Source organism: Bombina bombina, chromosome 8 (assembly GCF_027579735.1).
Source record: "Bombina bombina isolate aBomBom1 chromosome 8, aBomBom1.pri, whole genome shotgun sequence".
In the NCBI taxonomy this organism is placed as follows: Eukaryota; Metazoa; Chordata; class Amphibia; order Anura; family Bombinatoridae; genus Bombina; species Bombina bombina.
Genome location: NC_069506.1, coordinates 77426502 through 77452315, shown reverse-complemented (window position 1 = coordinate 77452315; position 25814 = coordinate 77426502). Strand labels below are relative to the sequence as shown.

General features: G+C 38.0%; 1 protein-coding gene across 1 annotated transcript in view; it reads right to left on the bottom strand.

The window, feature by feature from the left end:
- The window catches only part of LOC128638460 (trichohyalin), a 395299-nt gene that overhangs the window by 267067 nt on the left and 102418 nt on the right, over positions 1 to 25814 (bottom strand). The window contains exons 3-4 of the mRNA XM_053690418.1: positions 16520 to 16582; positions 3221 to 3350 (exon numbers count right to left, since the gene is read on the bottom strand). Coding sequence (XP_053546393.1) covers positions 3221 to 3350; positions 16520 to 16582 — 193 coding nt within the window. The remainder of the gene's footprint in view (positions 1 to 3220; positions 3351 to 16519; positions 16583 to 25814) is intronic.

The window sequence follows — 25814 nt, the reverse complement described above, 5'->3', positions numbered from 1 at the left end:
TGCTTGTAGGTTGCCTTTTATAGGTAACCAGCGGAGTGGGCAGTTCTGTCCACAGCCCTTGAGTTATCAGCCAGGAAAGTGGGGTCACATTCACCTTGTCTACAATTTTTGTTCCTAGAGACCGACTTTGCCATTTAGAAAGTTATACAGTCTTCAGTGAGTTTTTGTGATATATAGTAATAATCAATAATAGTTCAGTTTTAGATTAATGAGCACCATTTTATCTTTTTTTTTCCTTATTTTTTAGTTTCCCAAACATAATGTTATCAGTGAAAAAATGCGTGACGGACACATCAGCTGCATATTATTTAAAAAAAAAAAAGGTTGTTTCATTAGAATCAAGAGTGGCTTTTGCTTGGATGTAAAGTTCACAAAGTGGCATTTGCTCAGTCTGCACCCCCCCCCCCCGACATCTATGCTACATCCTTTTTGTATCATATATAACATACATTTTAAAATTTTGTGAACATGCATAAATAAATTATTGTATCATAAAATAACTCTCACATGCCAAAAAAAATAAATATATATATATATCAGCTCAACATGATATATTCTAATTTTTAGCAAAACAGAAAATTCACTATCATAAAATAAAGTGGTATAATAAAAATATCTTAAATAAAGTCAACAAATGAAAAATAATCACGAAATTGCGAAAAACGTGTGAGATATAAACTGTCTACAGCTGCATCACCGAAAGTGTAGTGCCTGCCAGACATTGTCTCTTGCTAACTACAGATCATAGCGTTCTTTGTGTGACGACGATATACACATGCTGAACCACATGAAAGTCTGTATGGGACATAGTATTTCTACTATCACTGTGATATTATGCTGCAGCTTTTATCTGGTTCAATTGTTTTTATAGTGTTTTTTTTCTTAAAGGGACATTCTAGTCAAAATTTAAATGCACATAGATGAATTACATCTTTGAATAGAAACATATTTGCAATATACATATATTAGCAAAAATGCTTCTATTAAAAGTTATCACTGTTTTAGTGTTAGCAATTTTCTCTGCACGTGCACGTGCACATGAACCATAGCTAGATATTCTTAGTGTACCAGCATTTTAAATACTACAGCTGCTTAAAGCGCAGTGGGGCTTGTATCATGTCAGCAATTAACAAATTGAGTCATTACTAGATAGTACAAACACCTTAGGCTCTTTGAGCAAGTGTTGTGTTTAAAATGCTGGTGCACGGTGCATATTTATATACACGTTTGAATCAGCTATAGCTTTTATTAGAAGGATTTTGGTAATACATTTATATTACAAAAGTGTTGCTATTCAAAACTGAAATTAATCCATGAGGATTCCAATTTTGTCTGGAATGTCCATTTAAATAAAGTGGTTTTAATAAATGATCTTGTATCACACACTCACAGATAATGCATAGGAGGCAGTGTATGAGTTTGGTAAAGTCAGATAAACAGAGCGTAATTTGCGCTGAAACATCACCTATTCAAAGTGATTATTAATAGCCTTTCTTCCATTACATACAACATAATCCTGCCTGTTTCTCTTCCCACACATATCTGGTTGGATTTGAAAGAAAAAGGAGAATATTACCTCTAAAAGGGAAAAGTTACTTGAACACTATTTGTATATATCCTTGATCTATATTGAGTTTTATATAAAAAAAAATATTTTTATTTATTTTTAATTGCATTTTTTCAGGTTAATTGTGTACTTGTAGTGTGATTTTTTGTTATACCATTTATTCTCCCGTTAATAGTTGGCTCCTAGGCATAGTAACCACCCACTGTGCAGCATATAGGCGTGTCAGAGTTCTTCATTCCACTAAATGCCCTCTAGCCTATCTGGAGTGAGGGGAAACACTAAAATAATAGTGGTTAAATTACAGAAAAAGCAAGCAAAATAAGTGCTGAAAGCACATTACAAAGTTTATTTATTTTTGTATTATACCGAAATATTTTATAGAGAACAAAATTCTTTTGTGGATGGACTGCTCACTGACTGATAAGCAAGAACTCCTGCTTTACTGGTCGGCACGTGCGGCAGCCGCTCACAGCATTCGGCTTTTTTTTTTGGAGCCGGATTCCTTCTTCTGAAAGTGCACAAACAGATTAAGATTTGGATTTGCACAGATCTTTTTGTGTTGCACTTTTAGCAGAAGGAATCCGGCTCCAAAAAAAAAAGCAGCCGCCTCCGCCTTCTGCATTCGGATCATCACTTGCACAAGAAGAAATACGGCTCCGAAAAGTGCCGAACGCACATGCCTATTTACTAGTGGACAGTGATCTGCCTGCAGAGATTAAAATATGTTTTCTCTTTCAGTAAAACTATCATGTTTTGCAAAAAAAGGAAACAAAAACGCAATTTTAAAATGCATTCTTGATACAACAAACACTGGTGTCATACATGGGATGATATATGGCCAGTGCAATTTCCCTAATTAACTGTATATTATTGGTTAGGCAACAATAAATCAGTTTGTCTCAACATTAAAAGGGACATGGAACCCAAAATATTTATTTTGTGTTTCAAATCGAGCATACAACTTTAAACAACTGTCTAACTTTTGAATGTACTTCCTGTTATCAGTTTTCCTTATTTGTTATCCTTTATTGAATGAGCAGCAATGTACTACTGGGAGTTAGCTGAATTGCTGCCCTGAGTCTGCCTAGGTACTATTTTCAACAAAGGATAGCAAAAGAATAGAGAATAATAGATAATAGAAGTAAATTGGAAACTTGGATGCTCTATCCAACCCATGAACATTTCATTTTGACTTTACTGCCCCTTTAACAATAGAGGAAACAAAGAAATACTGTATTTATAAGTCCCATTTGATTTGATTTTTTTTTTAAAGGGACATAAAATATGCTTCATGATTTAGAAAGAGCGTGCTATTTTAAACAACATTCCATTTTATGTATATTATCTTTATTCTCTTGATATCCTTTTATTGAAAAGCATATCTAAATAGGCCCAGTAGCTGCTGATTGGTGGCTGCACAGATACCTCATGTGATTGGCTTACCCATGTGCATTGCTATTTCTTCTACAAAGGATACCTAAAGAACAAAGCAAATTAGAATGTTTGTATTCTCTATCTGAATCATAAAAAAAATAATGGGTTTTTGTCTCTTTAAGAAAAAGAATATCCGGAAAATATAACTATTTGTAAGTGCAAGAACAAAGCATCACAAATATACAATAATATCATAAAAATAAATATTAATCTTCTCACATTTGTTTCTGCTGCTCCAAACTAAACACTTTGCTCTGCAGATCTTCTTCATCCTGAAGCTGTTTTGCAATGCGGATGTCCTTCTGCACCAGTTTATTCTTCCGCACGTTGGAGGCGTAATGCTGTTCAACTAAAGGATTCATATAGAGACACGCACTTAGAATATTAATACATGTATAGGCATTTACTAATTAAAGTGGGGATTATTACAGGCATGCTGCCATCTCAAACATGTACCGTCTTCAAAGAAAAAGAAAAAAAAGGTTATGTTCGAATTTGGAGAAATATTCTGATACCAGCTGCACAAATTGTTTATTAAAAGGGACACACAACCCAAAAATGTTCTTTCATGATTCAGATTCAATTCTTTAAAGGTTTCCAATTTACTCCTTTATTCAAATTGAGTTCCCTGTCTTTGTATCCGTTGTTATATAAAATTAAAAAAAAGCAGGTAGGTAGGCTCAGGAAAGTGCACGTGTCATCAGCATTCTATAGCAGCAGATTTGCAAGAATGGTTTTAACAATGTTTTATATTTGCAGGAGAACATGGCTGCACCGTTTGCTGCCATAAAGTGATGATACCTACCTAGGTATGCATGCACTACAAAAAAAGAAAGCCATAAGAACAAAGTTTGATAAGAGAAGTAAATTGGAAACTTTTTGTAAAATTGTATGCTCTGTGTGAATCACAAAAGAAAAATAAATAAATATGGGTTTCGTGTACTCAGTGGCACCAGCCTTTCATTGCCAGAAAATGCTCTCTCTGTAGCCTATGAGATGGGCAGCATGGCAGCTGATTGGCCGCATCGCTCGTCAGTGCAAAAGTTATGAAGCAAAAGGGGTGCTGGGAACAAGAATTTAGGACTCATCAGGATGCAAACATACCTTTAGGGGAAACTTAAAGTGACGCTGCCTGTAGTATATATATATATATATAAATAATCTCCCCTTTAATGTGTTACCAGTGGTCCAGTTTACGTGCTGAAGTGTATTTATTTTCAAAACTGCTAATTTACCTTTATTTTGTTACTTTAAATAGCTACTTTTGCGTGTTGTATCCCCACCTATACTGAAAATATGAATATGTTTTCTCTGTAGAAAAACAATGTAAACAGGAGACAATATAACTAAATCTCCCAACAGGGGGTAGAAGGGAGAGAGAGATTTTTGTATCTGAAATAGTTGGTTGTGCTCATTCAACCACCCCAGCCATAATTGCATTTCAATACCCAACATTCAACTAGATTATGAGTTTTGCGGTAAGAGTGGCTCGTGCTAACTTGCAAGTTATTTCCACCGCTCACCTCCCTATAGTGCTGCTATTACAGGTTTTCATAAACCCGGCGTTAGCAGGCAATATGTGAGCGTAGAGCAAAATTCAGCTCCATACCGCACTCCAATAACAGCGCTGCTTTGAGCTGGTTTTACGTGCTCATGCACGATTTCCCCATAGACATCACTGGGGAGAGCCGGCTAAAAAAAACCCTAAAACCTGCAAAAAAGGAGCATAAAGCTCCATAACGCAGCCCCATTTGTTCCTATGGGGAAACAAAAGTTATGTTTACACCTAGCACCCTAACATAAACCCTGAGTCTAAACACCCCTAATCTGGTGCCCCTAACATCGCCGCCACCTACATTACGCTTATTAACCCCTCATCTGCCGCCCCCAATGTTGCCGACACCTACCTACATTTATTAACCCCTAATCTGCCGCCCCCAAATGTCGCCGCCACCTACCTACACTTATTAACCCCTAAATAATTCCTATTTAAAACGAAATACTTACCTATAAAATAAACCCTAAGATAGCTACAATATAACTAATAGTTACATTGTAGCTATCTTAGGTTTTATTTTTATTTCACAGGCAAGTTTGTATTTATTTTAACTAGGTAGACTAGTTACTAAATAACATAATTTATGTAAGAACTTACCTGATAAATTCATTTCTTTCATATTAGCAAGAGTCCATGAGCTAGTGACGTATGGGATATACATTCCTACCAGGAGGGGCAAAGTTTCCCAAACCTCAAAATGCCTACAAATACACCCCTCACCACACCCACAATTCAGTTTAACGAATAGCCAAGAAGTGGGGTGATAAGAAAAAAAGTGCGAAAGCATATAAAATAAGGAATTGGAATAATTGTGCTTTATACAAAAATCATAACCACCACAAAAAAGGGTGGGCCTCATGGACTCTTGCTAATATGAAAGAAATGAATTTATCAGGTAAGTTCTTACATAAATTATGTTTTCTTTCATGTAATTAGCAAGAGTCCATGAGCTAGTGACGTATGGGATAATGACTACCCAAGAAGTGGATCTTTCCACACAAGAGTCACTAGAGAGGGAGGGATAAAAATAAAGACAGCCAATTCCTGCTGAAAATAATCCACACCCAAAATAAAGTTTAACGAAAAACATAAGCAGAAGATTCAAACTGAAACCGCTGCCTGAAGTACTTTTCTACCAAAAACTGCTTCAGAAGAAGAAAATACATCAAAATGGTAGAATTTAGTAAAAGTATGCAAAGAGGACCAAGTCGCTGCTTTGCAGATCTGGTCAACCGAAGCTTCATTCCTAAACGCCCAGGAAGTAGAAACTGACCTAGTAGAATGAGCTGTAATTCTCTGAGGCGGAGTTTTACCCGACTCAACATAGGCAAGATGAATTAAAGATTTCAACCAAGATGCCAAAGAAATGGCAGAAGCTTTCTGGCCTTTTCTAGAACCGGAAAAGATAACAAATAGACTAGAAGTCTTACGAAAAGATTTCGTAGCTTCAACATAATATTTCAAAGCTCTAACAACATCCAAAGAATGCAACGATTTCTCCTTAGAATTCTTAGGATTAGGACATAATGAAGGAACCACAATTTCTCTACTAATGTTGTTGGAATTCACAACTTTAGGTAAAAATTCAAAAGAAGTTCGCAACACCGCCTTATCCTGATGAAAAATCAGAAAAGGAGACTCACAAGAAAGAGCAGATAATTCAGAAACTCTTCTGGCAGAAGAGATGGCCAAAAGGAACAAAACTTTCCAAGAAAGTAATTTAATGTCCAATGAATGCATAGGTTCAAACGGAGGAGCTTGAAGAGCTCCCAGAACCAAATTCAAACTCCAAGGAGGAGAAATTGACTTAATGACAGGTTTTATACGAACCAAAGCTTGTACAAAACAATGAATATCAGGAAGAATAGCAATCTTTCTGTGAAAAAGAACAGAAAGAGCAGAGATTTGTCCTTTCAAAGAACTTGCGGACAAACCCTTATCTAAACCATCCTGAAGGAACTGTAAAATTCTCGGTATTCTAAAAGAATGCCAGGAAAAATGATGAGAAAGACACCAAGAAATATAAGTCTTCCAGACTCTATAATATATCTCTCGAGATACAGATTTACGAGCCTGTAACATAGTATTAATCACAGAGTCAGAGAAACCTCTTTGACCAAGAATCAAGCGTTCAATCTCCATACCTTTAAATTTAAGGATTTCAGATCCTGATGGAAAAAAGGACCTTGTGACAGAAGGTCTGGTCTTAACGGAAGAGTCCACGGTTGGCAAGAGGCCATCCGGACAAGATCCGCATACCAAAACCTGTGAGGCCATGCCGGAGCTACCAGCAGAACAAACGAGCATTCCTTCAGAATCTTGGAGATTACTCTTGGAAGAAGAACTAGAGGCGGAAAGATATAGGCAGGATGATACTTCCAAGGAAGTGATAATGCATCCACTGCCTCCGCCTGAGGATCCCGGGATCTGGACAGATACCTGGGAAGTTTCTTGTTTAGATGGGACGCCATCAGATCTATTTCTGGAAGTTCCCACATTTGAACAATCTGAAGAAATACCTCTGGGTGAAGAGACCATTCGCCCGGATGCAACGTTTGGCGACTGAGATAATCCGCTTCCCAATTGTCTACACCTGGAATATGAACCGCAGAGATTAGACAGGAGCTGGATTCCGCCCAAACCAAAATTCGAGATACTTCTTTCATAGCCAGAGGACTGTGAGTCCCTCCTTGATGATTGATGTATGCCACAGTTGTGACATTGTCTGTCTGAAAACAAATGAACGATTCTCTTTTCAGAAGAGGCCAAAACTGAAGAGCTCTGAAAATTGCACGGAGTTCCAAAATATTGATCGGTAATCTCACCTCCTGAGATTCCCAAACTCCTTGTGCCGTCAGAGATCCCCACACAGCTCCCCAACCTGTGAGACTTGCATCTGTTGAAATTACAGTCCAGGTCGGAAGCACAAAAGAAGCCCCCTGAATTAAACGATGGTGATCTGTCCACCATGTTAGAGAGTGTCGAACAATCGGTTTTAAAGATATTAATTGAGATATCTTCGTGTAATCCTTGCACCATTGCTTCAGCATACAGAGCTGAAGAGGTCGCATGTGAAAACGAGCAAAGGGGATCGCGTCCGATGCAGCAGTCATAAGACCTAGAATTTCCATGCATAAGGCTACCGAAGGGAATGATTGTGACTGAAGGTTTCGACAAGCTGTAATCAATTTTAAACGTCTCTTGTCTGTTAAAGACAGAGTCATGGACACTGAATCCATCTGGAAACCCAGAAAGATTACCTTTGTCTGAGGAATCAAAGAACTTTTTGGTAAATTGATCCTCCAACCATGATCTTGAAGAAACAACACAAGTCGATTCGTATGAGATTCTGCTAAATGTAAAGACTGAGCAAGTACCAAGATATCGTCCAAATAAGGAAATACCACAATACCCTGTTCTCTGATTACAGACAGCAGGGCACCGAGAACCTTTGTAAAAATTCTTGGAGCTGTAGCTAGGCCAAACGGCAGAGCCACAAACTGGTAATGCTTGTCTAGGAAAGAGAATCTCAGAAACTGATAGTGATCTGGATGAATCGGAATATGCAGATATGCATCCTGTAAATCTATTGTGGACATATAATTCCCTTGCTGAACAAAAGGTAAGATAGTCCTTACAGTTACCATCTTGAACGTTGGTATCCTTACATAACGATTCAATATTTTTAGATCCAGAACTGGTCTGAAGGAATTCTCCTTCTTTGGTACAATGAAGAGATTTGAATAAAACCCCATCCCCTGTTCCGGAACTGGAACTGGCATAATTACTCCAGTCAACTCTAGATCTGAAACACATTTCAGAAATGCTTGAGCTTTTACTGGATTTGCTGGGACACGGGAAAGAAAAAATCTCTTTGCAGGAGGTCTCAACTTGAAACCAATTCTGTACCCTTCTGAAACAATGCTCTGAATCCAAAGATTGTGAACAGAATTGATCCAAATTTCCTTGAAAAAACGTAACCTGCCCCCTACCAGCTGAGCTGGAATGAGGGCCGCACCTTCATGTGGACTTAGAAGCAGGATTTGCCTTTCTAGCTGGCTTGGATTTATTCCAGACTGGAGATGGTCTCCAAACTGAAACTGCTCCTGAGGATGAAGGATCAGGCTTTTGTTCTTTGTTGAAACGAAAGGAACGAAAACGATTATTAGCCCTGTTTTTACCTTTAGATTTTTTATCCTGTGGTAAAAAAGTTCCTTTCCCACCAGTAACAGTTGAAATAATGGAATCCAACTGAGAACCAAATAATTTGTTACCCTGGAAAGAAATGGAAAGTAAAGTTGATTTAGAAGCCATATCAGCATTCCAAGTTTTAAGCCATAAAGCTCTTCTAGCTAAAATAGCTAGAGACATAAACCTGACATCAACTCTGATAATATCAAAAATGGCATCACAGATAAAATTATTAGCATGCTGAAGAAGAATAATAATATCATGAGAATCACGATGTGTTACTTGTTGCGCTAAAGTTTCCAACCAAAAAGTTGAAGCTGCAGCAACATCAGCCAAAGATATAGCAGGTCTAAGAAGATTACCTGAACACAGATAAGCTTTTCTTAGAAAGGACTCCATTTTCCTATCTAGAGGATCCTTAAACGAAGTACCATCTGACGTAGGAATAGTAGTACGTTTAGCAAGGGTAGAAATAGCCCCATCAACTTTAGGGATCTTGTCCCAAAATTCTAATCTGTCAGGCGGCACAGGATATAATTGCTTAAAACGTTTAGAAGGAGTAAATGAATTACCCAAATTATCCCATTCTTTGGAAATTACTGCAGAAATAGCATCAGGGACAGGAAAAACTTCTGGAATAACTACAGGAGTTTTAAAAACCTTATTTAAACGTTTAGATTTAGTATCAAGAGGACCAGAATCCTCTATTTCTAAAGCAATTAGGACTTCTTTAAGCAAAGAACGAATAAATTCCATTTTAAATAAATATGAAGATTTATCAGCATCAACCTCTGAGACAGAATCCTCTGAACCAGAGGAATCATCAGAATCAGAATGATGATGTTCAGTTAAAAATTCATCTGTAGGGAGAGAAGTTTTAAAAGATTTTTTATGTTTACTAGAAGGAGAAATAACAGACATAGCCTTCTTTATGGATTCAGAAACAAAATCTCTTATATTATCAGGAACATTCTGCACCTTAGATGTTGAAGGAACTGCAACAGGCAATGGTACTTTACTAAAGGAAATATTATCTGCTTTAACAAGTTTGTCATGACAATCAATACAAACAACAGCTGGAGAAATAGCTACCAAAAGTTTACAGCAGATACACTTAGCTTTGGTAGATTCAGCACTTGACAGTGATTTTCCTGTAGTATCTTCTGACTCAGATGCAACGTGAGACATCTTGCAATATGTAAGAGAAAAAACAACATATATATAAAGCAAAATTGATCAAATTCCTTAAATGACAGTTTCAGGAATGGGAAAAAATGCCAAAGAACAAGCTTCTAGCAACCAGAAGCAATAAAAAATGAGACTTAAATAATGTGGAGACAAGAGTGACGCCCATATTTTTTCGCGCCAAATAAGACGCCCACATTATTTGGCGCCTAAATGCTTTTTGGCGCCAAAAATGACGCCACATCCGGAACGCCGACATCTTTGGCGCAAAATAACGTCAAAAAGTGACGCAACTTCCGGCGACACGTATGACGCCGGAAATGGAAATAGAATTTTTGCGCCAAAAAAGTCCGCGCCAAGAATGACGCAATAAAATGAAGCATTTTCAGCCCCCGCGAGCCTAACAGCCCACAGGGAAAAAGTCAAATTTTAAGGTAAGAAAAATGTTAAATTAAAATGCATTATCCCAAATATGAAACTGACTGTCTGAAAAATAAGGAATGTTGAACATTCTGAGTCAAGGCAAATAAATGTTTGAATACATATATTTAGAACTTTATAAACAAAGTGCCCAACCATAGCTAGGAGTGTCACAAAAAATAAGATTTACTTACCCCAGGACACTCACCTACATATAGTAGATAGCCAAACCAGTACTGAAACGAGAATCAGCAGAGGTAATGGTATATATAAGAGTATATCGTCGATCTGAAAAGGGAGGTAAGAGATGAATCTCTACGACCGATAACAGAGAACCTATGAAATAGACCCCTTAGAAGGAGATCACTGCATTCAAATAGGCAATACTCCTCACATCCCTCTGACATTCACTGCACGCTGAGAGGAAAACCGGGCTCCAACTTGCTGCGGAGCGCATATCAACGTAGAATCTAGCACAAACTTACTTCACCACCTCCATCGGAGGCAAAGTTTGTAAAACTGAATTGTGGGTGTGGTGAGGGGTGTATTTGTAGGCATTTTGAGGTTTGGGAAACTTTGCCCCTCCTGGTAGGAATGTATATCCCATACGTCACTAGCTCATGGACTCTTGCTAATTACATGAAAGAAAGCTACCTAGCTAAAATAAATACAAATTTACCTGTAAAATAAAACCTAACCTGAGTTACACTAACACCTAACCTTACAGTACAATTAAATAAATTAGATTAAATACAATTTACTAAATTACAAAAAAAAACACTAAATTACACAAAATAAAAAATTAATTATTGAATATTTAAACTAATTACACCTAATCTAATAGCCCTATCAAAATAAAAAAGCCCCCCCAAAACAAAAAAACCTCTAGCCTAAACTAAACCAAAACTAACTAAACTTTAAAGGGGCTTTTGCGGGGCATTGCCCCAAAGAAATCAGCTCTTTTACCTGTAAAAAATAATACCCACCCACACAACCAACCCCCCAAGTAAAATCCTATCTAAAAAAACCTAAGCTCCCCATTGCCTTGAAAAGGGCATTTGTATGGGCATTGCCCTTAAAAGGGCATTTAGCTCTTTTTTTCCACCCAAAACCTAAGATAAAAATAAAGCCCACCCAATAAACCCTTAAAAAAACCTAACACCAACCCCCGAAGATCCACTTACAGTTTTTGAAGACCAGACATCCATCCTCAACGAAGCGGCAGAAGTCCTCATCCAAGCCGGCAGGCAGAAGTCTTCATCCAAGCCGGCAGGCAGAAGTCTTCATCCAAGCCGGCAGGCAGAAGTCTTCATCCAAGCCGGCAGGCAGAAGTCTTCATCCAAGCCGGCAGGCAGAAGTCTTCATCCAAGCCGGCAGGCAGAAGTCTTCATCCAAGCCGGCAGAAGTCTTCATCCATACGGAATCTTCTATCTTCATCCATCTGGCGCGGAGCGGCTCCATCTTCAAGACATCCGGCGCGGAGGATCCTCTTCAATCCACGGCTCTTCCAGAATGAAAGTTCCTTTAATTCCAATCGGAATTAAAGGGTAAAAAATCCTATTGGCTGATTGGATCAGCCAATCGGAATTAAAGGGTAAAAAAATCCTATTGGCTGATTGGATCAGCCAATCGGAATTAAAGGGTAAAAATCCTATTGGCTGATTGGATCAGCCAATAGGATTGAAGCTCAATCCTATTGGCTGATTGCATCAGCCAATAGGATTTTTACCCTTTAATTCCGATTGGCTGATAGAATTCTATCAGCCAATCGGAAATTCAAGGGACACCATCTTGGATGACGTCCCTTAAAGGAACCTTCATTCTGGAAGAGCCGTCGATTGAAGAGGATGCTCTGCGTCGGATGTATTGAAGATGGAGCCGCTCCGCATGGATGAAGATAGAAGATGCCGTATGGATGAAGACTTCTGCCGCTTCGTTGAGGATGGATGTCAGGTCTTAAAAAACTGTAAGTGGATCTTCAGGGGTTAGTGTTAGGTTTTTTTAAGGGTTTATTGGGTGGGTTTTATTTTTAGCTTAGGGTTTGGGCGGAAAAAGTGCTAAATGCCCTTTTAAGGGCAATGCCCATACAAATGCCCTTTTCAGGGCAATGGCAAGCTTAGGTTTTTTTAGATAGGATTTTATTTGGGGGGTTGGTTGTGTGGGTGGTGGGTTTTACTGTTGGGGGGTTGTTTGTATTATTTTTTTCCAGGTAAAAGAGCTGATTTCTTTGGGGCAATGCCCCACAAAAGGCCCTTTTAAGGGCCATTGGTAGTTTATTGTAGGCTAGGGTTTTTTTTATTTTTGGGGGGCTTTTTTATTTTGATAGGGCTATTAGATTAGGTGTAATTAGGTTAAATATTTGATCATTTCTTTTTTATTTTGTGTAATTTAGTGTTTGTTTTTGTAATTTAGTTAATTGTATTTAATTAATGTAATTTATTTAATTGTAGTGTAAGGTTAGGTGTTAGTGTAAGACAGGTTAGGTTTTATTTTACAGGTACATTTGTATTTATTTTAACTAGATAGTTAGTAAATAGTTAATAACTAATCTACCTAGTTAAAATAAATACAAACTTACCTGTAAAATAAAAATAAAACTTAAGATAGCTACAATGTAACTATTAGTTATATTGTAGCTTAGGTTTTATTTTACAGGTATTTAGTTTTAAATAGGAATTATTTAGTTAATGATAGTAATTTTTATTTAGATTTATTTTAATTATATTAAAGTTAGGGGTGTTAGGGTTAGACTTAGGGTTAGGTTTAGGGGTTAATAACTTTAGTATAGTGGCGGCGATGTTAGGGACAGCAGATTAAGGGTTAATATTTAACTAGTGTTTACGATGCGGGAGTGTGGCGGTTTAGGGGTTAATATGTTTATTATAGTGGTGGTGCTGTCCGGAGCGGCAGATTAGGGGTTAATAATTTAATTTTTGTGTTTGCGATGCGGGAGGGCCTTGGTTTAGGGGTTAATAGATAGTTTATGGGTGTTAGTGTACTTTTTAGCACTTTTGTTATGGGTTTTATGTTACGGCGTTGTAACATAAAACCCATAACTACTGACTTTCAGTTTACGGTATGGATCTTGTGGTTATAGGCTCTATCGCTCACTTTTTGGCCTCCCAGGCAAACTCGTAATACCGGCGCAAAGGAAGTGCCATTGAAAAAGGACTTTTTGAAAGCTGCGGTAGTTACGTTACGACCAAAAAAGTGTGCGGTGCAGCTAAACCTGCAAGACTTGTAATACCAGCGGTAGTGAAAAAGAGCCATAATGATGCTTTTTCACTCATACCGCAAAACTCGTAATCTAGCCGATAGTTACCATTAGCCTGTCTGCTTTACTTGCAGACTCCGACCATTAATATGGGCATTTTCTGTAGAACAGGTGATGGTTTTAATAAACAAAAAAAACTATTTCAACTACAAAAATAAACATTTAGGAACAAATTCCCATACATTTAATACCCTGAAGAGGATATAACAAGTTATTTAGAACACATTAAGGGGAAAAGTGTCTCTAAGTCCTTTTTCCCTAATTGATTTCAGAAGAGATTATCAAATAACGATATGCAGAACAATTTTTTTTTTCTGAGATAATGATTGTGATGTCAGTGGCAGTGGGTAGATATTAAAAGTACTATTAAAAAGGGACATTAAACCAATATATATATATATATATATATATATATATATATATATATATATATATATATATATATATATATATATATATATATATTGTGGATTCAGACCTTCAGAGCATACAATAAAAAAAAAAGTTTCCAATTTACTTTTATTATCAAATTTGCTTTGTTCTCATGGAATTCTTTGTTAAAGAGATACATAGGTAGGTAACGTGCACATGTCTGGAAAAAGTGCTGCCATTTAGAGTTCTTGCTTATGTATAACATTCTTGCAAAACTGCTGCCGATATAGTGCTGCAGACACGTGCAGCACTAGATTGTACGGCTTTTCAACAAGGGATATCAAAAGAACAAAGAAAATTTGATAATAGAAATAATTTTGAAAGTTGTTTAAAATTACATGCTCTATCTCAATCATGAAAGAAACAGTATGGATTTCATGTCCCTTTAAATTAAAATTGCTTTAAAAAAAAATCCCAATTAATTTGACTAATAAATATCATCTATTTGTGTGGGTGATCAAAATATGGAGTTGTTTTTGATAGATTTTTAAAGTTTCGTCAGGGTGTTTTTCCAAAATGTAATCCCAAAAATGTGTCTGCTGTTAATACCTTTGAATCTTGACATTTTTACTTCCCAGGGGGAAAAAACCGCCTACAAAACCCCCACCAATAGTTATCTGCATCGTTAATCTCTTAATTTGGTAATCCAAAAACCAAATACACAGGATTAAAGACAAACAAAATGGTGATTTTAGTGGGTTTTAGCGATTACATCACAGGTTGAGGGGCCTGTATGTGTTGATTGGTAGTTTGTAGTGATGGTAATGTGTGTATAATTAACCTGTCTGAATGAAAACAGGGGGGTCAAAGGAGTGGGTGTTTTGGGTTATCAATCTGGCAAATGTATTATATTGTAAAACTGCTTATTATTTTTTAACATTTATTTGAGCAAGAAGCATTTGTATTACTTGAGGTTAGTTCGTAATGGTATCCAATATGGCAGGGGTGATATAAATGTATTTTGCAATGCTCAAACATAATGTTACATGTGTTAAAAAGTGACTGTAATTTAACTTTTGAATTTGCCAAGCAAAAACAACTGTCCATAAATGAATAATTAAAGGAACATGATACCCAAATGTTGAAGGGCTTGAAAGTGATGCAGTAAAAAAATCACTAAAAATATCCCCTGAACATCTTTGTATGAAAGGACGATATTTTACCTCATAATTTCCTCAGTAGCCACATCCCAAAGTAAAGGGACTTTAAGCAGCCAATCAAGATGCTTATCCCGGGACTTGCAAGGGAGCGTGGATCTGGCATGTGTAGGCAGGGTTTAAAGAAGTTTACTATGAAATCTTGCAAGATTCTGGTGAATTATCATGAGATTACATTAAAGAACATAAGGACTGATGTAGCTGATTGGCTCATTTTTCTGTTTTTCCTCAAGATGCAGCTAGCAGCAGCGGAAGGATAACTGTTCACAGAGAACTTATTGTAAACTGAAGAAATTTTGAGGTAGAATATCTTCCAGCTTTACAAAGAGATGTTCAGATGATAATTTCTTGTCAGCTGTTTACAATTATGCTGCATCACTTTCAAGTATTATGTTTCTTTAAAGGGACATGAAACACAACATTTCCCTTTCATGATTTAGGTAGAACATACAATTTTGAACAACTTTCCAGTTTAGTTCTATTATCAAATTTGCTTAATTCTCTTGGTATCATTTGTTGAAGGAGCAGCAATGCACTAGTGGTTTCTAATTGAACACATGGGTGAGCCAATGACAATTGTTATATATATGCAGCCACCAATCAGCAGCTAGAACCTAGGTTCTTTGCTGCTCATTAGCTTTGCCAGATAAACCTTTCAGCAAATTATAACAAGAGAAGGAAGCAAATTAAATACTAGAAGTACATTGGAATGTTGTTTAAAAATTGCATGCTCTTTCTGAATCATGAAAGAAAAAAAATTGGGTTTTATGTCCCTTTAAGTATAGAACATTTGGATTGTAATCCGAAAGGCAGAACTGCCACAGTTTAAGTATAAGACATTTTTTCACCAGAACTATATCATAAAAAGTGCTGCTGATAAAAAAAATGGATAATTGTAATTTCATTGACATTGAAATTAGCTGTTAGTATGCTAATTATTATAAAATGACTGTGCTCAAAGCTATATTTGTAGATGTCAGATGAGACCCCAGGATCGAGATCAACTTAGTTTACACAGATTCTTTATATACTGATCAAACTACACAAAGAAGTATTGATATATTAGAGTCCTTCAAGACACCTTCTTGATTCACACACACAACATTCTGTTTCCAGAGACGCACAAACAAAATACCACAGTGAAGCCTTTTGTTTACTTTTTTGGAAAACCAAAACTGAACTCTAATTTCTCTCTGGTTTATAACTATGTAAACTTTATTCCATAATCAATACAGAGTTTATATTTTCAGTCTACGCCGCATAACACACAAGATGTTTCTTATTTTAGTAATAGAACTTACTTTCCTGTTCTTGCAAGCAGTGAGCCAGGGCACCATCTTCAAGTACGGCAAAGTCACGGCAAACTGAAAATAGGCAAAGACAAAACAGTCACTAAATAGATACCTCAATACAGGGAAAACTACATGTGATTTTACTGCATATTATCTGTGTCAATCTAGACTGCTGTCAAATGTAGATAATGGTAATAAACTAGAAAATAAATCCCAGTTCCCACACAAAACAAAAAAAGAGGAACAAAATAAAACTTTTACTAACAGGAAATAAATACAGTGCGGTTAAACAAATTCTAAAGAAAACATACAGTAATGTAATAAATGGTACCTGTAAAAAAAGATTTTTATCTTCATATCCACCAAAGCAAAATGTATTCTTCTAAATAAATAAATATATTCACACAGAAAGTAGTGTCATATTTACTCAGATGGACCAACTGCTTCCTACATATAACCCCCCTCTCATTGGGTGTATATCACATACAGACAAGCAAGAACTGATCTCCTGAAATATCCTGAGAAGTCAAGACCAGCCCAAAGACGCAAAAACATAATTTATGCTTACCTGATAAATTTATTTCTCTTGTGGTGTATCCAGTCCACGGATCATCCATAACTTGTGGGATATTCTCCTTCCCAACAGGAAGCTGCAAGAGGATCACCCAAAGCAGAGCTGTCTATATAGCTCCTCCCCTAACTGGCACTACCAGTCATTCAACCGAAGACAAGCAAGAGAAAGGAGAAACTATAGGGTGCAGTGGTGACTGTAGTTTAAAAATAAAAAACACCTGCCTTAAAATGACAGGGCGGGCCGTGGACTGGATACACCACAAGAGAAATAAATTTATCAGGTAAGCATCAATTTTGTTTTCTCTGGTAAGGTGTATCCAGTCCACGGATCATCCATTACTTGTGGGATACCAATACCAAAGCTATAGGACACGGATGAAGGGAGGGACAAGGCAGGCGCTTAAACGGAAGGCACCACTGCCTGCAAGACCTTTCTCCCAAAAATAGCCTCCGAAGAAGCAAAAGTATCAAATTTATAGAACTTTGAAAAAGTATGAAGCGAAGACCAAGTCGCCGCCTTACAAATCTGTTCAACAGAAGCCTCATTTTTTAAAAGCCCATGTGGAAGCTACCGCTCTAGTAGAATGTAATCCTTTCAGGAGGCTGCTGGCCAGCAGTCTCATAAGCTAAGCGTATTATACTCCTTAGCCAAAAAGAAAGAGAGAGGTTGCCGAAGCCTTTTGGCCTCTCCTCTGTCCAGAGTAGACAACAAACAATGCAGATGTTTGACGAAAATCTTTAGTAGCTAGTAAATAAAACTTTAAAGCACGAACCACGTCAAGATTGTGTAAAAGACGTTCCTTCTTTGAAGAAGGATTAGGACACAGTGACGGTTCAAAAATCTCCTAATTGATATTTTTATTAGATACCACCTTGGGTAAAAAAACAGGTTTGGTACGTAACACTACCTTATCTGCATGAAAAATGAGATAAGGGGAATCACATTGTAAAGCAGATAACTCCGAAACTCTTCGAGCCGAGGAGATAGCTACTAAAAACAGAACCTTCCAGGATAAGAGCTTAATATCTATGGAATGCAAAGGTTCAAACGGAACCCCTTGAAGAACCTTAAGAACTAAATTTAACCTCCAAGGCGGAGCAACAGGTTTAAACACAGGCTTGATTCTGACTAAAGCCTGACAAAACGCCTGCACGTCTGGAACCTCAGCCAGACGTTTGTGCAAAAGAATAGACAGAGCAGAAATCTGTCCTTTTAAGGAACTAGCTGACAAACCCTTCTCCAATCCTTCTTGGAGAAAAGATAATATCCTAGGAATCCTGACCTTACTCCATGAGTAACCCTTGGATTCACACCAATGAAGATATTTACACCATATCTTATGATAGATTTTCCTGGTGACAGGCTTTCGCGCCTGTATTAAGGTATCAATGACCGACTCGGAGAATCCACGCTTTGATAAAATCAAGCGTTCAATCTCCAAGAAGTCAGCCGCAGAGAAATTAGATTTGGATGGTTGAAAGGACCCTGAAGTAGAAGGTCCTGCCTCAGAGGCAGAGTCCATGGTGGAAAGGATGACATGTCCACCAGATCTGCATACCAAGTCCTGCGTGGCCACACAGGTGCTATCAAAATTACCGATGCTCTCTCCTGTTTGATCTTGGCAATCAGACGAGGGAGCAGAGGAAACGGTGGAAACACATAAGCCAGGTTGAAGGACCAAGGCGCTGCTAGAGCATCTATCAGCGCTGCCTTGGGATCCCTGGACCTGGATCCGTAACAAGGAAGCTTGGCGTTCTGGAGAGACGCCATGAGATCAAGTTCTGGTTTGCCCCAACGTTGAATCAACTGTGCAAACACCTCCGGATGGAGCTCCCACTCCCCCGGATGAAAAGTCTGACGACTTAGAAAATCTGCCTCCAAGTTCTGTACTCTTGGGATATGGATAACTGATAGATGGCAAGAGTGAATCTCTGCCCATTGAATTATCTTTGAAACCTCCAACATCGCTAGGGAACTCTTTGTTCCCCCTTGATGGTTGATGTAAGCTACAGTCGTGATGTTGTCCGACTGAAATCTGATGAACCTCACTGCCGCTAGCTGAGGCCAAGCCTGAAGAGCAATGAATATCGCTCTTAGTTCCAGAATGTTTATTGGAAGGAGTGCCTCCTCCTGAGTCCACGACCCCTGAGCCTTCAGAGAGTTCCAGACTGCACCCCAGCCCAGAAGGCTGGCATCTGTTGTTACTATTGTCCAATCTGGCCTGCTGAAGGTCATACCTTTGGACAGATGGACCCGAGATAGCCACCAGAGAAGAGAATCCCTGGTCTCTTGATCCAGATTTAGTAGAGGGGACAAATCTGTGTAATCCCCATTCCACTGACTGAGCATGCAGAGTTGCAGCGGTCTGAGATGTAGGCGGGCAAACGGAACTATGTCCATTGCCGCTACCATTAAGCCGATTACTTCCATACACTGAGCCACCGAAGGGCGAGAAGTATAATAAAGAACACGGCAGGAATTTAGAAGTTTTGACAACCTGTCCTCTGTCAGGTAAATCCTCATTTCTACAGAATCTATCAGAGTTCCCAGGAAGGAAACTCTTGTGAGAGGGGATAGAGAACTCTTCTTTTCGTTCACTTTCCACCCATGAGACCTCAGGAATGCCAGAAAAATGTCCGTATGGGACTTGGCAATTTGGAAATTTGACGCCTGTATCAGAATGTCGTCTAAGTAAGGGGCTACTGCTATGCCCCGCGGCATTAGGACCGCCAGAAGTGACCCCAGAACCTTCTTAAAGATTCTTGGTGCCGTAGCTAACCCAAAGGGAAGAGCCACAAACTGGTAATGCCTGTCTAGGAAGGCGAACCTGAGAAACCGATAATGATCTTTGTGTATCGGAATGTGAAGATAAGCATCCTTTAAGTCCACGGTAGTCATGTATTGACCCTCCTGGATCATAGGTAGGATGGTTCGAATAGTCTCCATCTTGAAAGATGGGTCCCTGAGAAATTTGTTTAGCATCTTGAGATCTAAGATTGGTCTGAAGGTTCCCTCTTTCTTGGGAACCACAAAGATTTGAATAGAAGCCTTGCCCCTGTTCCTCCTTTGGAACTGGGTGGATCACTCCCATAACTAGGAGGTCTTGAACACAATGTAAGAATGCCTCTCTCTTTATCTGGTCTGCAGATAATTGTGAGAGGTGAAATCTTCCTTTTGGGGAAGAAGCTTTGAAGTCCAGAAGATATCCCTGGGACACAATTTCCAACGCCCAGGGATCCTGGACATCTCTTGCCCAAGCCTGGGCGAAGAGAGAAAGTCTGCCCCCTATTAGATCCGTTACTGGATCGGGGGCTGATCTTTCATGCTGTCTTAGAGGCAGCAGCAGGCTTCTTGGCCTGCTTACCTTTATTCCAGGCCTGGTTAGGTCTCCAGACCGGCTTGGACTGGGCAAAATTTCCCTCTTGTTTTGCATTAGAGGGAGTTGATGCCGCGCTCGTCTTAAAGTTTCGAAAGGCACGAAAAAAAAAAAGTTGGTTTGGTCCTTAATTTATTAGACCTATCCTGAGGAAAGGCATGACCTTTTCCTCCAGTAATATCAGAAATGATCTCCTTCAGTCCAGGCCCGAAGAGGGTCTGCCCCTTGAAGGGAATGTTGAGAAGCTTAGACTTTGAAGTAACGTCAGCTGACCAGGATTTAAGCCATAGCGCCCTACGCGCCTGTATAGCAAAACCTGAGTTCTTAGCCGTTAGTTTGGTTAAATGAACAACGGCATCAGAAACAAATGAATTGGCTAGCTTAAGCACTTTAAGCTTGTCAAGTATATCATCCAATGGAGTTTCTACCTGTAAGGCCTCTTCCAGAGACTCAAACCAGAAGGCTGCAGCAGCAGTGACCGGGGCAACGCATGCAAGAGGCTGGAGAATAAAACCTTGTTGAATAAACATTTTCTTAAGGTAACCCTCTAACTTTTTATCCATTGGATCTAGGAAAGCACAACTGTCCTCGACAGGAATAGTTGTACGCTTAGCTAGGGTAGAAACTGCTCCCTCCACCTTAGGGACCGTTTGCCGTGTAGCGGCATCTATTGGAAACATTTTCTTAAAAATAGGAGGGGGAGAGAACGGTACACCTGGTCTATCCCATTCCTTAGTAATAATTTCTGAAAACCTTTTAGGTATTGGAAAAACATCAGTGTAAACAGGCACTGCATAGTATTTATCCAATCTACACAATTTCTCTGGCACTATAATGGTGTCACAGTCATCCAGAGTAGCTAAAACCTCCCTGAGCAACACGCAGAGGTGTTCAAGCTTAAATTTAAATGTAGACATATCAGAATCAGGTTGAAGCATCTTCCCTGAGTCAGAAAAATCACCCACAGAAAGAAGCTCTCCTGCCTCAGCTTCTGCATATTGGGAGGGGGTATCAGACATAGCTACAAAAGCGTCAGAGAGCTCTGTATTTTTTCTAGTCCCAGAGCTGTCTCGCTTTCCTTGTAACCCTGGTAGTTTGGACAATACCGCTGTAAGGGTATGATTCATAACTGCCGCCATGTCTTGTAAAGTAAACGCCATGAGCGCGCTAGATGTACTTGCCGCCACTTGAGCGGGAGTCCCTTGAGTGGGAGTCAAAGGTTCTGACACGTGGGGCGAGTTAGTCGGCATAACTTCCCCCTTGTCAATTTCCTCTGGTGATAAATCTTTTAAAGACAGAATATGATCTTTATAACTTAAAGTAAAATCAGTAAATTTGGTACACATTCTAAGAGGGGGTTCCACAATGGCTTCTCAACATAATGAACAAGGAGTTTCCTCTATGTCAGACATGTTAAAACAGACTAGCAATGAGACCAGCAAGCTTGGAAAACACTTTGATAAATGTAAACAAGCAAAAAATAAAAACGGTACTGTGCCTTTAAGAGAAACAAAGTTTGTCAGAAATTGAAAAACAGTGATAAAAAGCAGTAAATCTTACGAAATTTTTACAGTGTGTATAATAGACTAACAGAGCATTGCACCCACTTGCAAATGGATGATTAAGCCCTTAGTTTCAAAACCGGATAAAAAAAAACAATATAAACGTTTTTTTAACAGTCACAACAAACTGCCACAGCTCTGCTGTGGCCCTACCTGCCCATACAACGACTTTTGAAGGCACAAAAACCCTTTGTAGAGGTCATAAGTGTTCAGGGGACTCCTTCAGGGTCTCAAGCTGCAAAAACTACTGCACGATTTAGGCCTGAAATTAGGCCCCTCCCAACCTGTACTCACAGTGAGAGGGCCATAAAAAACTATCCCTAGGCAAAATCTAGCCAGCCATGTGGAAAAAACTGGGCCCCAATAAAGTTTTATCACCAATATGTAGAAAAAAACGTTTAAACACTTCCAGCAAACGTTACCTTATTTTCAGTAATGTGAGAAAGTAATAAGAATATTACCTTTTACAGCAAGCATGATACTAGTCGTTATTAAATCACTAATCAGGCTTACCTTAAATAAATCCGGTATTAACAGCATTTTCTAGCATATTCATTTCTCTAGAAAAATTTAAACTGCACATACCTCATAGCAGGAGACCCTGCACGCCATTCCCCCAGCTGAAGTTACCTCATCTCTTCAGTTATGTGTGAGAACAGCAATGGATCTTAGTTACAACCTGCTAAGATCATCAAAAACCACAGGCAGACTCTTCTTCAACTTTCTGCCTGAGGCTAAAACAGTACAACTCCGGTACCATTTGAAAATAATAAACTTTTGATTGAAGATAAACTACATAAATTCACCACATCTCTCTAGCTACTTCCTATCTTGTCGAGAGCTGCAAGAGAATGACTGGTAGTGGCAGTTAGGGGAGGAGCTATATAGACAGCTCTGCTGTGGGGGATCCTCTTGCAGCTTCCTGTTGGGAAGGAGAATATCCCACAAGTAATGGATGATCCGTGGACTGGATACACCTTACAAGAGAAAACAACTGTGGTAAAAAGGTCATCATGTCTTTAGAACATTTAAAGGGACATAAAAGTGCAAAAAGAAACTACTTAGGAATGGCCAACTGGTGACCTGAGGGCTACATGTGGCCCTTGGCACTAGTTTTTGCGGCCCTTCAGGAAAAGCATAACACGTGGAATAGATTTTGTGGTGCTAGTAAAAAGCATAACTCCTTTCGGTAGACCATAACTCAAAAGAGACCTCTAGAAGGAGCGACAGCAGACAAAGTACCCAGCAACCTTACCTAAATCTATATTATAATTATATATTATTAGTTTTTTAATAGCCCTAAATAAATATGTGGCTGATAAGGCTTCTAAAATATTAATCTGCAGCCTCCATGTGCTAGGAAGGTGGCCCTCTATCTTATATGCAAGCATCAGTGCAATGATGACATGCTCTGTGTTTAACGCATGCAAAAGGGTTTAACTGATCACATCTGGTGAGTTGATGACAAGAGACATGTGCCAGTAGTGCATTGATGCTTCTGAGCATATCTTGATATGCTTTTCAACAGAGGATACAAAAAGAACAAAGTAAATGTGATAAGAGGTCAACTAAAAAGTCTATGAAAAATACCTGCTGTATCTGTATGTAAGTTTAATTTAGACATTTTAGGGTCCCATTAAATAATTTTTTGGTAAGCTTACATCAGTTGGCCTACCATTAGCCATCTAAATACTAACCAGCAGATTACAAGACGGTGTAATTTCTCTATTTCTATGTAGATAATCATATGGCTTAATATTAAAAACAAAAAGCATAAATGTGATTCTTGCACCACAAATGCATAAAACAATTGGTGTGAAACAAAAGCAAAAGTTATATGGTGTCAACTATACCTTGTCTACAAGTAGACCACACTGCCATACCTAAAAACCGTGGCCAGACTGTTATCCGACTGACGCTTGTCCGACGGACAATATTCCGAAAGACATTTATCCGGCTGCTGGGTGGGAATGAAGCTTAAAAATCACGGTTTTATAACATTTTTAATAGTGGACTGACAAAAGACAATTAAATCAATTTATATATAACATATTAATTATAATATATAATATTATAATTATAATAATTATATTATGTGTTAAAAGTACATCGTGAGGGTAGGGACCCATGGATAGGTTCCCAGAGGCGGTTGCGGCGCCCGAGTCACTGATTGTAACAGAAAATTTTGGATCGTATCTGCCCTCGGCCGAATGTATCTTGATTTATTTAAGTAAATCTTATATATATATATTATGTGTTATTGCCTTTAAAAAGTCTAATCTTGAGTATTCACTGTATTTTTCTAAAACTTTCATTATCCTGTTGTTTATGATTTCATATTTTTTTTTTTGGTTTTCTCAGTTCAACTCCAGAATCAATTTTTTCAATTGTTAACTCCCATTCTGCTTGTTCCTTTCTTATTTTTGAAACTAGTCTGCAAATGCTTGGGTGGGTTATAGACATTTGTTGGTCAAATGCTCTGTGCCATCCTTCTAGAGAGTTGTTTGTTCTAGGTAACCCTAGTTTTGTTCTTTCAAAAGTGTTCCACATCGTAATATCGAAAGTAGGTTTTCTTCTTGTACCTTGTTGTAGTTCGCCAATCCAGGTTTTTTCAAAATAATTTAAAAATTCAGATAAAATGTTACTGTTTTGTTTTTCTATTGATTTTACAAAGTCATTAAAATGTTTCAACTACATCTTCCACTGGCACAAATGCTAATGCTTCTTAGCATTTTATGATCAGAGCATTTTTTTCATTATTATACCATATTTTTAAGCCCAAAGATTGTATTTTTCTCCACAGGCATTGGGAAAAATGGAAAAAGCATCCATAAATTATTGTATTTTGTAAAAAATTTGTCATGCAATTTATTGCTGCTCTTTCAAAATCTACAGTAATTGATATAGGATTGATATCTGGATTTTTTTCTTTTATAATACTAAAAATTAAATTATAAGTTTCCTGATTTTTATTTTTTGATATGCAGTATACTAATGGTATGGTATGGTTATCTTCTATTAAAACATGTATTGTATACAACTGAAAACCTAAAGGAGCTGAGTCAAATGTTCCGTCACAGAGCCAGTGTTGTTTTTTTGAAAGAAGATCTACATTTTTTTTAGTAGACAGAATGATTAAATTTTCACTTTCGTACATGATGAAATCTTCTCCTCTGGTTGTTTTTCTTAAATCATCATTTAAAATGTTTCCATTTGGTGTTGTTCGATGTCGACGTACCATTCTGGCAAGAGTTTCTTTTTTAGGTAGAGCTCCTGCTGCTTCAAGGGGGAAATTAGATGTGCAATATTGTATTATGCTTGATGTTACTTCTTCTGAATTTTTAGCAACTTCTTTTATTTTTTCAATTGTTTTCATAGATAAAATTCTTGCTGCATTAGGTGGATGTGAATGATTTGATGCATCTTTTTCAATTATATCATTAATGGTTTTTAGCCTTCCTCCACAAAAACCTTTTTTTTCACATCTCCAATATGTTACATTTTCATTTTTTTTTGTCTACAATGTATGCATAACCTTCATATAACATTTTTCTTCCTCCTTTACACGTCTTTATGAACTCCATTTTTTTAATTTGATGTTTTTTTAAAATTTATTTATTTAAGTGTTTGTGTTGTTTTTTTACCTCAGTAGCCACAATATATATTTATATTCTCTGCTTTTTTACTGATGACAATTATGCAATTACGTGATTGCGCTGTTCGGCATGCAGTCGGAAGCAGTGTATCTCGGACATATGTCTGACGGACGAATGTGCTTCGGCATTTTGTCCG